This window comes from Paramisgurnus dabryanus, chromosome 6 (genome assembly GCF_030506205.2).
Source record: "Paramisgurnus dabryanus chromosome 6, PD_genome_1.1, whole genome shotgun sequence".
NCBI classification, from domain to species: domain Eukaryota; kingdom Metazoa; phylum Chordata; class Actinopteri; order Cypriniformes; family Cobitidae; genus Paramisgurnus; species Paramisgurnus dabryanus.
The window spans coordinates 8,742,452-8,756,665 of record NC_133342.1 but is presented as its reverse complement, the minus strand read 5'-3'; the positions used below and the strand labels follow the sequence as shown (position 1 = coordinate 8,756,665).

The 14,214-nt window shown below is 39.0% G+C and overlaps 1 protein-coding gene across 6 annotated transcripts in view; it reads right to left on the bottom strand.

The window, feature by feature from the left end:
- Positions 1-14,214, bottom strand: part of adgrl2b.1 (adhesion G protein-coupled receptor L2b, tandem duplicate 1) — a 144,138-nt gene that overhangs the window by 48,223 nt on the left and 81,701 nt on the right. For 4 of the 6 annotated variants that reach the window (XM_065262394.2, XM_065262395.2, XM_065262389.2 and 1 more), the window contains exons 6-9: positions 10,792-11,088; positions 10,225-10,328; positions 9,943-10,128; positions 8,754-8,792 (exon numbers count right to left, since the gene is read on the bottom strand). In XM_065262394.2, coding sequence (XP_065118466.1) covers positions 8,754-8,792; positions 9,943-10,128; positions 10,225-10,328; positions 10,792-11,088 — 626 coding nt within the window. The remainder of the gene's footprint in view (positions 1-8,753; positions 8,793-9,942; positions 10,129-10,224; positions 10,329-10,791; positions 11,089-14,214) is intronic. The other 2 variants (XM_065262390.2, XM_065262392.2) reach the window with 1 other exon arrangement.

Sequence of the window (14,214 nt, the reverse complement as noted above, 5' to 3'; positions counted from 1 at the left end):
CCTGGAAACGGTGTGCAACAGGTTTTAGAAGCGTTTTCTCTTGTTTGGTGGGTGTGTCAGAAATGTCGGCCCAATCAGCGGCAAGATGTATAAAACCATGCGGTAGTAAAGAGACAGCTCGCTCAATGGGTTCAAGTTGGAATGTTGTCCTTCATTCTGGACGGCAAGGTCAGTGACTGTAACATCGAGGGTATTTTACAGTATTAAACACACATTTATAACGATTTCATCAGGCTTTAGAAACATTTAAAAAAGAACACAAAGAATGGCCTCTCAGCTACCGTAGTTGCAACTCTTGCGTCATCACAACAGGGTGTTCAATGCATCACCGTTTCTGTTTAATAAACGTTATGCAACGTTTTGTCGGGGCTGAACGCAGCCCAGGTCAGAGCCTGACTCCACCCACTGGCAATATTTGAAAAATGCTGGGAAAGTGGGCGGAGCCTAGTGGAGGGGGCGTGCACCTGAGAAGTGTCTCTCTGTAGGCAGAGGCGTGGTCAGCCACCATTCAACCTGAAGAGGGCAGCACTCTATACCCAACAGTGATGCACAGGTTGATCAAAAATGAGCGGTTGCCTACGGTCACCCGTGGTTACGAGTCATCCAAAAATATTGTTAATGATATTCAGGACGCGGTCGGTCGGGTCGTTTGAAATTAAGATACCAATTAACTATTTTAAACAATTACTACTTTAAAAAAATGCACGCCAGGACGCGGGTCGGGTACAATTTTTTTTTTGCGGTCCGATTTGTGTGTGGGGGGGGGGTTAATTGCAAATGTTGGTTGGGTGCGAGTTGTTTGTACATTAACCTGCGCATCACTGATACCCAAATGTCAAAAAAGTTACTCAAATTAATGAAAATCACTAATAAAGCCCCATTCTTACAGATCGTTAACTAAAAAAGTTGGTTTAGGGTTTAGTTACTCTTTAATGTTTCTGATAAAAGATTAAATGAAGCACACATCATTTATTAAAAAAACTACAATATTCCATAAAAAATGTATTCATTGTAACTTGAATTAGTTAAAGCCCCTGTAAAGTCAATTTTGAAAATTGTATTGCTGAAACACAACAAAAATACGAGTTCATGATCGTTTTTTACCATTTCTGAGTACAGGAATTTTAGGCAGGATTATTAACACACCGCGCGAATCCATTCAGGTTCAGGTTGTAGCGGTTTTTGAAAGTTGAGAAAGATGGCAGCTTTCCCACGAGTGGGCGTGGTTTCAGCTCCAACAACGGACACCCACCGCTTGAGTGCATATTTATTCCTAGATTTTAATTATTTTATTTATTTTTCCTTCTTTTAAATTTGGTTGGGTGTTTAACAACACATTTATCTGTGGTGTAACAAACTCAGAACACATTTATATTCTGACTTTACAGGGACTTTAAAACTTTACAGTTAGTAATTTAATTAATTTGTGAAAAATCTATATTTCTTTAAAAAAAGACATATTTCTTACTTAAACCTTAGCTTAAAACGTATCGTTTATCATGCAAAAATTGTTTATTGTTCTTCAATTAAAGTGTTGAGTAGGCTACAGCAAGCAGAGAGGTTTTTGTATGCTTACAATAACCCATGCACTCGTTCAGTGCCCTGTTTTCAGCAAGCTATAGATTATGTGTCACTGTAAAAATGAAAAAAAATGGATATGTTAGACAGCAATGATCTGACATGCTGAGAAAACACATTCCAGTAATAATCATTCGACTTGAAGCATCTACTCAAAGGGGTCAAGTTGACAGAAGCGATGCAGACCTCACGGTTAAACCGGCAGGCAGATAATGTGAATGTTGGCGGTTCTGTCCCAGTTGGGGCGACCTACGAACTGTAAAGTTTGTAAGAGGATCCTATTACGACGAAGCTCTTGAGCGAGACCCATGATTGGTCTGGAGACACTGCCTTTGCAATTAATGTATGATAAGTCACTTCAGGTCCAAAGAATCTGTTAAAACACGAGTAGAGTCACGCCACTTTTCTCTTTCCCTGCCATGTTAATCTTGAAGGCTGCTGATTGAGTGCTGTGTGGGCTGAATGAAATGCGAGTGACCTGGTGGGCTGTGAGGATTTTCTCAGACCTGTCGCTTTCCTGAAGGAGCACAGCTATATGACCTGACACCAATTACAAAGACCTCACCATTACAAAAAGACAGATACATAAAAGCCCTTCATTTTCCTGATGCGCTTGTGGCAAGCTGGTGCTTTTATAAGTGTTTGTAGAGAATGATGTCGAAAGAAAACAGTATTAATCTTCATCCAAGGTCTGGGAACTCTAAATCTAAATTATTTTATGAATTTGCTAAAATGCCAGAAGTAAACGATGAAGCTTTGTGCATTTTTAATTTGCTGATTGTTTTTGGACAAAACAAGTTTTTCTTTAGCAGCCAAAATAGGCTTGACCACAGTAAATCTCTATAATAAAATGTTTTAATTTTAATTAAATTCACAAACACTGCATTTAGTGAAGATTACAGTCAAAGCCTTTCTGAAAAATGCAATAAATATTTGCATGACACATAAATCAAGATCTCTGATCTTGTCCAGATGTCTCATTTATAAAGTGTGCGTACGCACAGATTTGATTTTATAGTGTGCGTTTGCAAAAATCCACGGCAAGGTTCATGTGTAATTTTTATTAACTAACTTTGATGTGAATAAGTGCTTAGCGCCACTTCAGGGTCCGAGCACACGTACGCACTTTTGCTTGTCCGATTACGAAAGGTTTTTGGAAATATAAGCCGTTCTTTCAGCTTAAAAAAGCTTTAAACATTAAAAGTTGCCCTTTACATGTAAATGACATTAATTGGGCATTGTTTAAAAGCGGAGATGATAATTTGCGGATTTCCCATCTGAAAGTGTGGCGCATGTGTGTTTTTTGCATTTTTAAAGGGGTCAGATTATAAGATATTTTTTAAGACGTAAAATAATTCTTTGGTGTCCCCTAAGTACATTTTAGTGCTGTGTTCAAAATATTGATACGACGATACATCGTCATGAACGCCTGGCGATGCGCGCATCGATACAGCACCTTCCGATCGATTCAGATGCACTTTTGAAAGTACCACGACGAATCGCTGTTGATCCGTGATCCATATGGAAAGGACGCATGTGAATCGGGGAGTACGTAGAGTGAAAGGTAGCGGGGTATACTTTCACTTTCGGTGTCCGTCTCGTCCGCACATCTTGCGCGTCGCGTACTCTTTCTCTTGCTCTCTCACGTGTGTGCATATTTAAAATCTAGTATGAAAAGTTTAGTTTGAAAGGGCAGATATCTTAGCCTATAGTACTGCACAGGGCTTTATTAGTCACTCTCTTATAAAACAGTAACGCATTTGAGACGAAACACGACAAAGAGCTATAGCAGATAATAATAATAATAATAATAATAATTGTGTCTCACGTCCTTTACAGTAGTAGAGCTATGTCAATCACTTGATAAGCCTGCACATGACAAACTGATAAAAATTCAAAATTCAAGACCCGCATGCTTCTGTATGACATTAGGGAGAATTTATGACTCTGTTTGCGAGATTACGTGCAAGCGCAGGTAACGCCGAAACAATTTAAACAGCCACTACTATACACAGTGGTAATTCAGACAGGAACACATGCAGTTTAACAATGTGTAACAGACGCACTAAATGTTTTTATTGCCATTTGTCAAAGCAGTGACGCCCTTGGGCTGTAGAGGATGCGGTTTAAAATTCTTGAAATGCTAGACAGCACCCTTTCACCTAATGTACTTTAGCAGCAGTTATACATCTATGATGAAACTCGGATTAAAACTGAGAACTGACAGAGAAAGACATTTCGACATCCATGGCAACCGGAAGTTACTTAAAGGTGCTCTAAGCGAATTGAAGCGTTTTAGACCATAAAACATTTTTTGTTACATACCGGAAACATCTCCTCACTATCTGCTTGCTGCCTGTCCGCTGATCAAACTGTAAAAAAACGCGATCTCTGTAGACAGCCCAGGCTTCACAAACGGCAATATCAACAAATGGCCAAACCTAGCAGCACAAAACGAAACAAAGTATTCCAGCCAATAAACGACAAGAAGGATTTGGGGGTGGGGGTTGGGCGCGTTCATGAAAGCACGGAAGGGAGGGGGAGGGGGAGGAGTTAGCTACGCTCTGTCTGTTTGAAAACAGTTCAAACATCAACAGGAAGTGACGTCGCACATTATTCGCTTATAGCGCCTTTAAGGTGATAGCAGATTACAATTTGGATTGTAAAATGGAAAGCTCTATGCCGGTAAAGAAGTGTTTGAATCTGCTCATCTGGTAAAAACAGAGTTGGAAATGCACTTTGTTTAACAGAAAGCTCAGATGTCGTTTAAGTGACAAAAAATAAGTTTGTTAATAACTAAAATAGTTTTCGGAACATTGCCAGTGCCTAACCGTACCGAAACCGTGACCATAAAACCATGATACGAACCGAACCGTGAGCATTGTTAACCAACCCTAGTTTCTACACAGCATTTTTATAAATGAGACCCCAGATCGAAGATGTTACTAATGACATCATGTTAACCAATAATAACCAATGTCATCTCTGAAAAACAACAGGTGGCTAAGGATGGTCATTGGATTTATGTGACGACAATGTCAGAGGAGCTTCACAAATCTGATTTGGGAGGATTTATGCATCTTACAGCTTAAAGATTCTGTGGCCAGGAGGCAAAAGGTGGTTGGCTGTGATTGACTGAAACCAAAATCTGGTGGCTGAAATACAAAACGAAGATCTATCGACGAGCATCTTATCATCTAAACACAGTCCTGATTTGGGGGAATTGAGGAGCATGTCGGGATGGAAGAGCTAACCGAACTGAAATAAATAATAGATTCTCAACTCAAAAATACATAACCAGAAGAGATTTGGACAGAACTAAAGCATAGTGTTAATATTTTGCTGTAAAATTGTAAGATAGTGAATACTGAAAATAAATTTAAAGTCGCCATGAAGCGGAAGTATCATATGCCTAATTTCCCCCATGGTATATCCAATGTATGAATGAGTGAATGAGTGAAACCGGCTTCTGAAATAAGGCAGGGCTGGATTTGAAGATTTTATATGCAATTTTCCCGTTGTGTTATTTTTCTTTGGGTTCACTATTTTAAAACGGGTCGATTTATAGACCCACTTTAAATAATGTCCACATACATACTGACTGACTGACTGATTGTATATAAAGTATGTGCTGTGTGTTATTATACCATTATTCTTTTTACAGATACAGCTCTGAATAAAAAGTGAATACAGCACATAATAAGGGATGACAACACTCAATGAAAGTTAGGCATGACATGTAGACAAACAAAACAAAAGAACAGAAGAGAAAGACGTCTGCGAGACAAAAAGAGAAAGAAGGCAAAAGAGCAAAGTCTCAGGTGAGAAAGTAAACGCTTTGATCAGCTGACAGACCAGCTCAATTTTTACTGTGGGAAGACAATTACTCACATAATGAATGACAGAATGAGAGAGAGAGAGAGAGAGAGAGAGAGAGAGAGAGAGAGAGAGAGAGAGAGAGAGACCTAAGAATAAAAGAAAGTTTAACGGAAGTGGAGATAAAAGAGTGAGGAATGAAAAGAAAGGTGAAGATTACACAAGCATTATGAAAGAACTGAACAGAGATCAGGAGAATGTTGAAAGAGTGAGCAAAAGCCACAGTAAACTAAACAGAAATATAGCAGCCATTATCAGCAGGGTCCAAGCACAATAACCTCTTTAGGCCAAAATCTTACAAGATTATTTACTCTAAAAGAATAGCTCGGTTTCCATCACACTTATTTTATGCACATTTTAAAATACCACATCAAAAAACGTGAAAAAAAAATCCCTTAACTTGCAAAAAAGTTTTTTACGCTTGATTGAGGTGGTTTGTGACTTAAAAAAATAAATGCAAATAATTGGAGATGGAAACGCATTTTCTGAATAAATTCTGAACATTAAAACCCATGGCACTGATTGTGTAGCTGTTTCCGCTTCAGTTGTCTTTATCATATATGGGGCTTGGCGTCGTCGTAATGCCCTTGCTGCTCGTGCCTGCACCACAATTTCTGCATTCCTTCTTTTGTACACAGCATTCAGTTTGGCAATTACAAGCTGCACTGCTAGTAAATGTATAACTTGTCCAATCATAAATAAATGCAGTCCTGTCTCGATTTTCTCAGCGTGTCTTGTTTACCACCGTCATTCGCTCAAACAACTTTTTTGAAAATGCACCTAATTCGCATTTGTTTGGTTTTCTTTATTTTTGAAATTTGAAAAGATTCCCTTCACTTTTGATGGAAACTCAACCAAAGTATGTTTATTATATCTATTGTGAAATTAAGTTGGATGCATGTTTTTTGGCTGTTACATTGCCAACATACAGTACTGTGCAAAAGTCTTATGTGGCATTCACACCAGACGCGGAAGAGGCGGCAAGCGCGAGTGATTTACATGTTAAGTCAATGCAAAGACGCGAATAGGCATCCTGCGGCACAGTACACGCGAATGGCACGGTGCGAATTGGGCGAAACTGGTAAGTTGAAAAATCAGAACTTTGGTGGATATATTCCCGCCACATTAACCAATAAGGAGCTTTCTCTAGTAGTCACGTGATTACAGGGAGCGAGTGTTGTCGCAGAAGCCTTTCCCATGATGTGAATTTCTGCGTGAATCTTTCGGATGAGTAGAATTTCATGCGCGAATGAAGCGAGTAAACGCAAAATGTTCAAGCATCCAACTACACGTGAATAGCGCGTTTTTGGCGCCTCTACTGCGGCTGGTGTGAACGCACAGTTAGGCCACCACCACCAGCTTTGTTGATTAAGAAATTTTTTAATGTCCATTCATATTTATTTTCACTCTTTTTATACAAACAGTACGGTATTTAATGTGACATCTCTTGGCACTAAACACATCTTGAACTTTTTTGTCCTAAAGTCATTAGATTAGAATTAGAAATGAGGATATAATTAGGGATGCACCGATACCACTTTTTTGGAATATGAGTACGAGTATTTGCATTTCAGTACTTGCCGATACCGAGTACTTAATAAAAAAAACATGATTTAAATTTACAGGTAACAGCTTTAGTCATATAATTTAACAAAAAAACAAAGGACTAGTTTTCCAGTTTGTTGTAAACTCTGCCTCTTTGGACAACACAAGAAGCATTAACCCCTTACACTCAGCTCAAACATAGACATTTCACAGACCGTGGTATCGATTCCAGGTATCGGGGGACTTTTACAAGTACGAGTACTTTAGAAAATGTGGTATCGAGGCCGATACCCGATACCAGTATCGGTGCATCCCTAGATATAATTTCATTTAGGTTTAAGAGATCCTGCAGCTGCCTGCTATTGCTCAAGTGGAAGGGGAGGTTACCCTAAATACTTAACATTTCAGCTTTTATACTTTTATACTGTTTTTAATACTACATGCACATTTCCTGTATTTTCTGGTTGTATTTTAAAGCAACACTATGTAGTTTTTTTACCTTTAAATAATGTCTCTAAAATTATTTCAGTGATAGAACAACTTTTAACTGGACAAATTGTACTGTTGCTGCAACCTGAGCAGCCTCCTAGCTGCTACAAGCACACTCTGAAAGTGGCGGTGGAGGGTAGGAAACACAGCCCCGCCCCTCCCCCTGCCTGCAGAAGAGTGTCTGATACCAGGCACTGTTGCGCTTTTCAACCACATGGGGGAGCTGTAAGTCATTTTTACATGGAAACTACATAGTGTTGCTTTAATAAAGAGACTGAGAAATAATTATAAATGATCATTATAACATTGCAAAAACAACAAATCTAATGGTGGTACGGTGGCCTAAAAGGGAGTACACACCAAACAAAAATTCATGCAAAGGTAATGCAAAAAATAGACGCAAACTTGCGCGATAGCTGCAAAAATACGCGTTATTCACCACAAGCGCAAAGCATAAGACTTTTGCACATTAGTGTATGTCTATATATGATAAAACTTTTCAGGCTTTTTAAAACCATGTCCTTAAAAAGACCCTGATACCACATTTATTTGCATTCACACGTTTAAACAAGTTGCATTGCTATCAATTTATGCATTTCTTCACTTCATGAATTTGCCGAGAATCGATCCAAGGACGTTGGCACTGCTGGTACCATGCTTGACTATTTGAGATCTAGGAATGCATTCGACACTGACCTAAGCGTGGTTTGTAATGTAAAGGCTTTTGAGGATGTTGGTCAGCAACATTGAAATCCATTATGGACAAGTCAATTACACAAATGTTCCCATAGTCACTTTTGTAGCTCCATTATCTGAATCCAGACATATTTACCAAAGTCCTAAAATTTCATAACACTTAGTTAATTATAGCTTCTTTAGTAAAATATGCCATGGCTTACATTTTTCATTGAAACATGCTTCAAACAATTATTGACAGTGGTACACCTGACTATATACAAATGGCAAATTTTGGCCCACATCTGGCAAAAAAACTATGACTTATTTGACAGACATCTTATTCAAAATAAAGTAATATCTCCCCAGTGGGGCTTTTTAATGGCACACGGTTTATAAAATATATTCAACCCCGTTATAAAACATGGCCATCAATAGGCCAATTTCATTTCCTAGGGGCTGACAAATTAATGCTTGGACCCCTAAAGGCAGATAAACATACAGATGGACTTCCAGCCAGACACATAGACGGAGAAGCTGCATGCAGTTAAGCAGGTGAAGGGAATTTTGGGATTGTGTCCATGTTATACCTTCATATAGGCCCTGCAAGTCCTCTCTCTTTTTTGACGCTTTTATTGGTTTAAAACACAAAGACGGAAGATTAAGAACAGCACACACACACACACACACATAAAGAAAGAGAGAGCAAACAAGTCCCTGTAAAAATGTGCCTACATCAACCATCATATAGCTGGACCTGATATCATTAGCAGCGCGTCAACAGTCCCCGTTTCAATTAAGAGAGGCTTTCTGAATGTGCATCTATCTTACATAAGAGGTTTGCTGAACGGGGAAATGCGAAGATGGGCGTATTGGAGCGTGCATTCAAATGATGCCAGAAAATCCATTAAACTCAACACCGGGTGCCAATAGAGGTCACTTGTATTTGACGGTCACGATTACGGCGCTATCTGACGACGTGATTGTTTCAAACTCCGTGATTGCCGTCAAAACAAAGTATTGCTTTCTCCCCAAACCACAGGAGCTGGATACAGATTTGTATAATGTTAGGAAATTTACTGACTAAGAGGTTCATTCCAGAACGGCTCTATTGAGACACGGAGAAATAGCGTCCAAATCATTTTTCACATTAGTTTGCGGTGCTTGTGGGCTGTAATTTTGTTTTTGAATGATAAAATCATGCTGAATTACAATGTTAACTCTGTCACCATTTATTACATGCGAGGTGGGATGTTGCATTCCAGGAAGGACTGGGTCATTTGCCGATTTCTAGCCTTTAATGTGGCTTTCTGCAGAACCTGGTGAATTTGGCCACACCAACCCTGTTATTAACACAGAGGTGATCTGGAACGTATCGTCGGTTCTTTCCAACACGGACGCTGCGGTAGAGAACGGAGTATTCCCAGCGGGCTTATAAAAATGGATAATTTCAAGCAAGCATGCCGTAATGGGAGTCAAAAATTCCAATAATGTGAGGGGAAACAATAGACTAATAACGACAAAATATGTTTTGGGGATTTTTGGAATTCTGGATAAATTAGCTTTGGGAATTACCAGGACAATCGGCCTCAGGAAAACCTCAAATTGGCATGTGAGAATAAAATCAACATTGGGGAGTGGCTTGGGAAGAATTTTGGTGTATAAATTACCTTTACCTGCTAACTGATAGCTGAATTTGAAAATCATTTCGACAAACATCTGCCAGACAGACCATCCATTTCAAATAAAGATTCACCGCGAGTTGCTTCTGTACCGTACCTTGTTGAAGCTGCGTCCCGCCGAGTCTTTCTCGCGAGGTTTAAGTTCTTGCAGCTGTGCGTCCAGTATGTCCACAAGCTGCTCCATCAATCGAACGGATGAACTGACGTCCCCGGCGTACACGGGACCCTGAGTGTGACGCGCCAGCTCATTGGCCAAGTTTGCTGCGTTTTCTCCGCTTCGGATCTGTGAATTTACAAAAAAAAAAGATTTTGAGTTTGATTTTGCTTGCTGTGTTATATGGCAAATTATAGAGGGAGGTGAAAGGGAAACCTGACTTACCTTCTGCGCCACCTGTGTTACCCAATGGGACGTACAATTGCTAAGATCTGGACCCTTGGGATTCCAGGTCCCATCAGCAGCCAGGCAAAGAAAGGAAGCGATTCCTGGCAGTGACACAGAAGAATTATGTTCAGTAATTTTAGGTCAGCACAACTGCGGTGGTCCTTATCTTTGTAATTAAAACATCAAACGTGTTTTCATTTTGAGGGCTTTCTTGTTAAACTTTACGTTAATTGGGACTACATCCGATGGCATTTGTAATAACAAACAAAATGCTACGGGACGTTTTCTATATAAAACCTTGTTTGAGCTTCTAATTTGAGCAAATAAATAAAAATCAGATAACCGGCTTTCATTTATTACGGACCACAAACCCTGGCACTCTTTAAAAACTGATTATGTCCGTCATTTCGACATCACCATATGGCTGCCATTTAAATAAGAAATGCCACATGCCTGATATCAAGAGAAACGGGGATGATGCCAAAAACGTCAGCTTGTTCTCTAATGAAAAGAAATTCCTGTCTCCGATTATAGACATAATTCAAATACTTGCTGAATACATACCTCGAGTGCCTTTAGGACAGGGGCGCTCTACCGTTGCCCCTCGGTGAGTTTGCGGCCAGGATATTCCTCGCCTCTCCGTGCCATCGCAGAAGCGTTTGCTGGAGGGGGGCAGGCTGAACGCGGTGGGCTCCGCCGACTCAGGGTGGTCCGCAGCTGCGTCCCTTCCTTGCTTGGGGTTGGGAGTGGTGGTGACGTTCACCGGTGGTCTGTGGGCGGCAATGGTTGTGGTGGTCACGATAGGAGGTGTGGTTCTTCTGGGCAGCACCGTTGACCTGACTTCATCGGAGACGGTCGGTACTGTGAGAGTTGTAAGAGCGAGTCCATTAGCGCAGGCTGAGAAAAGTAACTTTGCAGCTTTTTAAATTTGATTAAAGACAGTACATATATGAAGTACATACACATACAGAGTACATATATGAAGTTTTATCTCAAAATACCCCATAGATAATTTATTATAACATGTTAAATTGTTACTTTGTAGGCGCACGCAAAAATGTGCCATTTTTTAGTGTGTCCTTTAAAGCACAAATGAGCTGATAAAATGCAAACACTGATCATCATAATGGTGGTTTGTTGAAATTGAAACTCAATTGTGCTGTGAATAATTTTTTCTCTCTTTCTCTCTGCACTTAATGGCAGTGCTGTGGTTAGATTAAGGGACTGTATTATTATTATAAGATCACCTTTTGACATCACAAGGGGAGCCAAATTTGCATGCTTGCAGAAAATGGTTTACTAAAACTAAGTTACTGGGTTGATCTTTTTACATTTTCTGGGTTGATAGAAGCACTAGGGACCCAATTATAGCACTTATGTCCCCTTTAAACATACAAATATATGCAATTTCACATGCATGGTTTATCTATATACAGTAAACAATTTTCATGCTGAATTCCCAGCAGAAAACTAAGCAGTGACACATACTGTGATAATGACATAAAATTATGACGGTTTTGGTCTTGCCACTCATCCCTTAGGCAGGGGTAGGCGGTATATACACTGAGAATTTTTTTTTCACATCTAAAGCACTTTTCCTTTCACTCTGATGAATATCTTGGAATAAATTTCACATTTTAGGCCTCTGTTCACAGCCAGTATTGCGTATAAAGTGCTTGAATCAGCTCCGACACGAGTATACGAGTAAACCAAAGACACCCAAACGACAGACATTAATCGAACCCCAAACTGCCTGACAGCCTTTGGTACACCGTTTAACATCGCGTACAAACATCAAATGCTGAAGGACATTGTCATCAGTATACTGTAATGTAGCAGCAGTGTTAATGAAGGAATCGTCGTGTCAAATTCGACAAGATTAAATGTCAGACAGAGTCTGGCTGCATTGTGGTTTTTACTCATTTTTTTCTGTGAGAATATATGAGGCAACTCAAATGAAATATAACTGGGAAAATCCTTGCATTTCTATAATGCTAAGATGATACAGCCCTGTGGTTATGCATGAAATGTAAGTGTGTTTTTCATCTTTGTGTGGGCCTTTATTTTAACAAAAGAAAGAATATAATTACACCACCCAACGGTACTTCAGGATCTGTTATATATGTAAGCATCTAACAATACTGTGAAGAGTCTGTAACAGGGCGGGAAGTTGTATATTCAAGACCTAAACAAACTCGTTCTTTTCTCTCAACAGGTATTGTTTAGAAATAGTGAACACTTGCATGTTGTTATAAGCACCTTTTGTACTATTGCCTCCCTATGACACATCGCTTTTATTGTTTCCTAATCTTTGTAAATCGCTTTGGAAGGCGTCTGCTAAATGCCTAAATTTAAATGCAAAATCATAAACAACAAAAAAATAGATTTTGACATTTCTGAGAAAAAATTGAGCAGTGCCCCAAGTAGGGATGGGCATTCGATTAAATTTTTTTAGTCGATTGTCGGGAGAATTAACGATCGACTATCGATTAATCATTAATATTTTTATAATAAAAAATAATTATTTAACTTTTATAATTAAAAAATGTTGAATACAAAAACACAGCGTGTTTTCCTCCATAAGACCTTTATTACAAGATCAACTTGTGGCAAACAGTTAAACTACATTTAGTTAGACAAACGGAACATATATGTGCTTGAATATGCGGTGCTCTAAAGCAGCGAAACCTGCAGCTGCGAGCCGCATTCTTAAACAGAGACCTCATTTGTTCCAAAAAATCATGACCTCTTCATGATTATTTTTTTGAAATCAAAACGGAAGGTCACAGATAACGGAGTATGGTGTCAAATATTGCACCCTGGTGGTAAAATGTTGAATTGCTGCCACACAGTGAAGTTCATTTAATTGCTTCAAGACACGCTACGCTAGGCAACGCAACCTGCATTAGATTAAAAAAAGGATTCGATTAATCAATAACAAATTAACGTCATCGACTAAATTCTTAACGATCAATTATCGATCGTCGATTAATCATGCCCATCCCTAGCCCCAAGTATGCCGTTTGGTTGACACAACATTCCAGTCAGATTGCTAAAGTCTTCTTCTGCAAGTGTTTTTATTTGTTACTGGGTGGTCGCTAACCTTAACTAACCTTAAATGTGAGATTGTGATGTTTGGCACAGTAAATGGCACGGACGTTCAATATAAATATTGGCAGTTAAATACAATCAATTAAAATAAAAGAGATACACAAAAAAAAGATATAAATGATAAGCAAGAGCTTCTAAAGATGGATATGAAAAATAAATAAAACACTTAAGGGCATCGCACAAAACTTTAAACTGTATTAAACCCTTCATCTGCGATTTGTTTGTCCGCCATGTTGAATTTTCTGGTGTAATTAAACAGCAACAATGTAGACGCGTTGTCATTCAAAAAGGAAATAACCCTAACCCACCTCCTCATATGCAAGTTTAAAGTTAATCCCTCACTGAGATTTAAAACAGAGTTTAAAGTAATGGAGCAACAGGATTAAAGATAATCTAGATTTACTGTAAGATTTAAACCTAGATCAAAATGACAGTTTAAATTTAAACCTGGTTTAGAGTTTGGTGCAACAGAATTATTAAATAAGCTTTGATTTAAACCAGATTTAGTGCTAATCCTTGTTGGTGCAACCCACCGTTAAAGGGATAGTTCGGCCAAAAATGATATTAAACCCATGATTTACTCACCCCCAAGCTGTCCGAGTTGCATATGTCCATCATTTTTCAGACAAACACATTTTCGGATATTTTAGAAAATGTTTTAGATCTTTCAGTTGATTAAATGTAAAGTTACGGGGTCCACGACCTTCAAGTCCAAAAAAAGTGTGTCCATCCTTCACAAATTAAATCCAAACGGCTCCAGGATGATAAACAAAGGTCTTCTGAGGGTAAGGGGGTGAGTAAATCATGGGTTTAATATCGTTTTTGGCCGAACTATCCCTTTAAAGGATTACTCCACTTTCATTAAAAAACTGATAA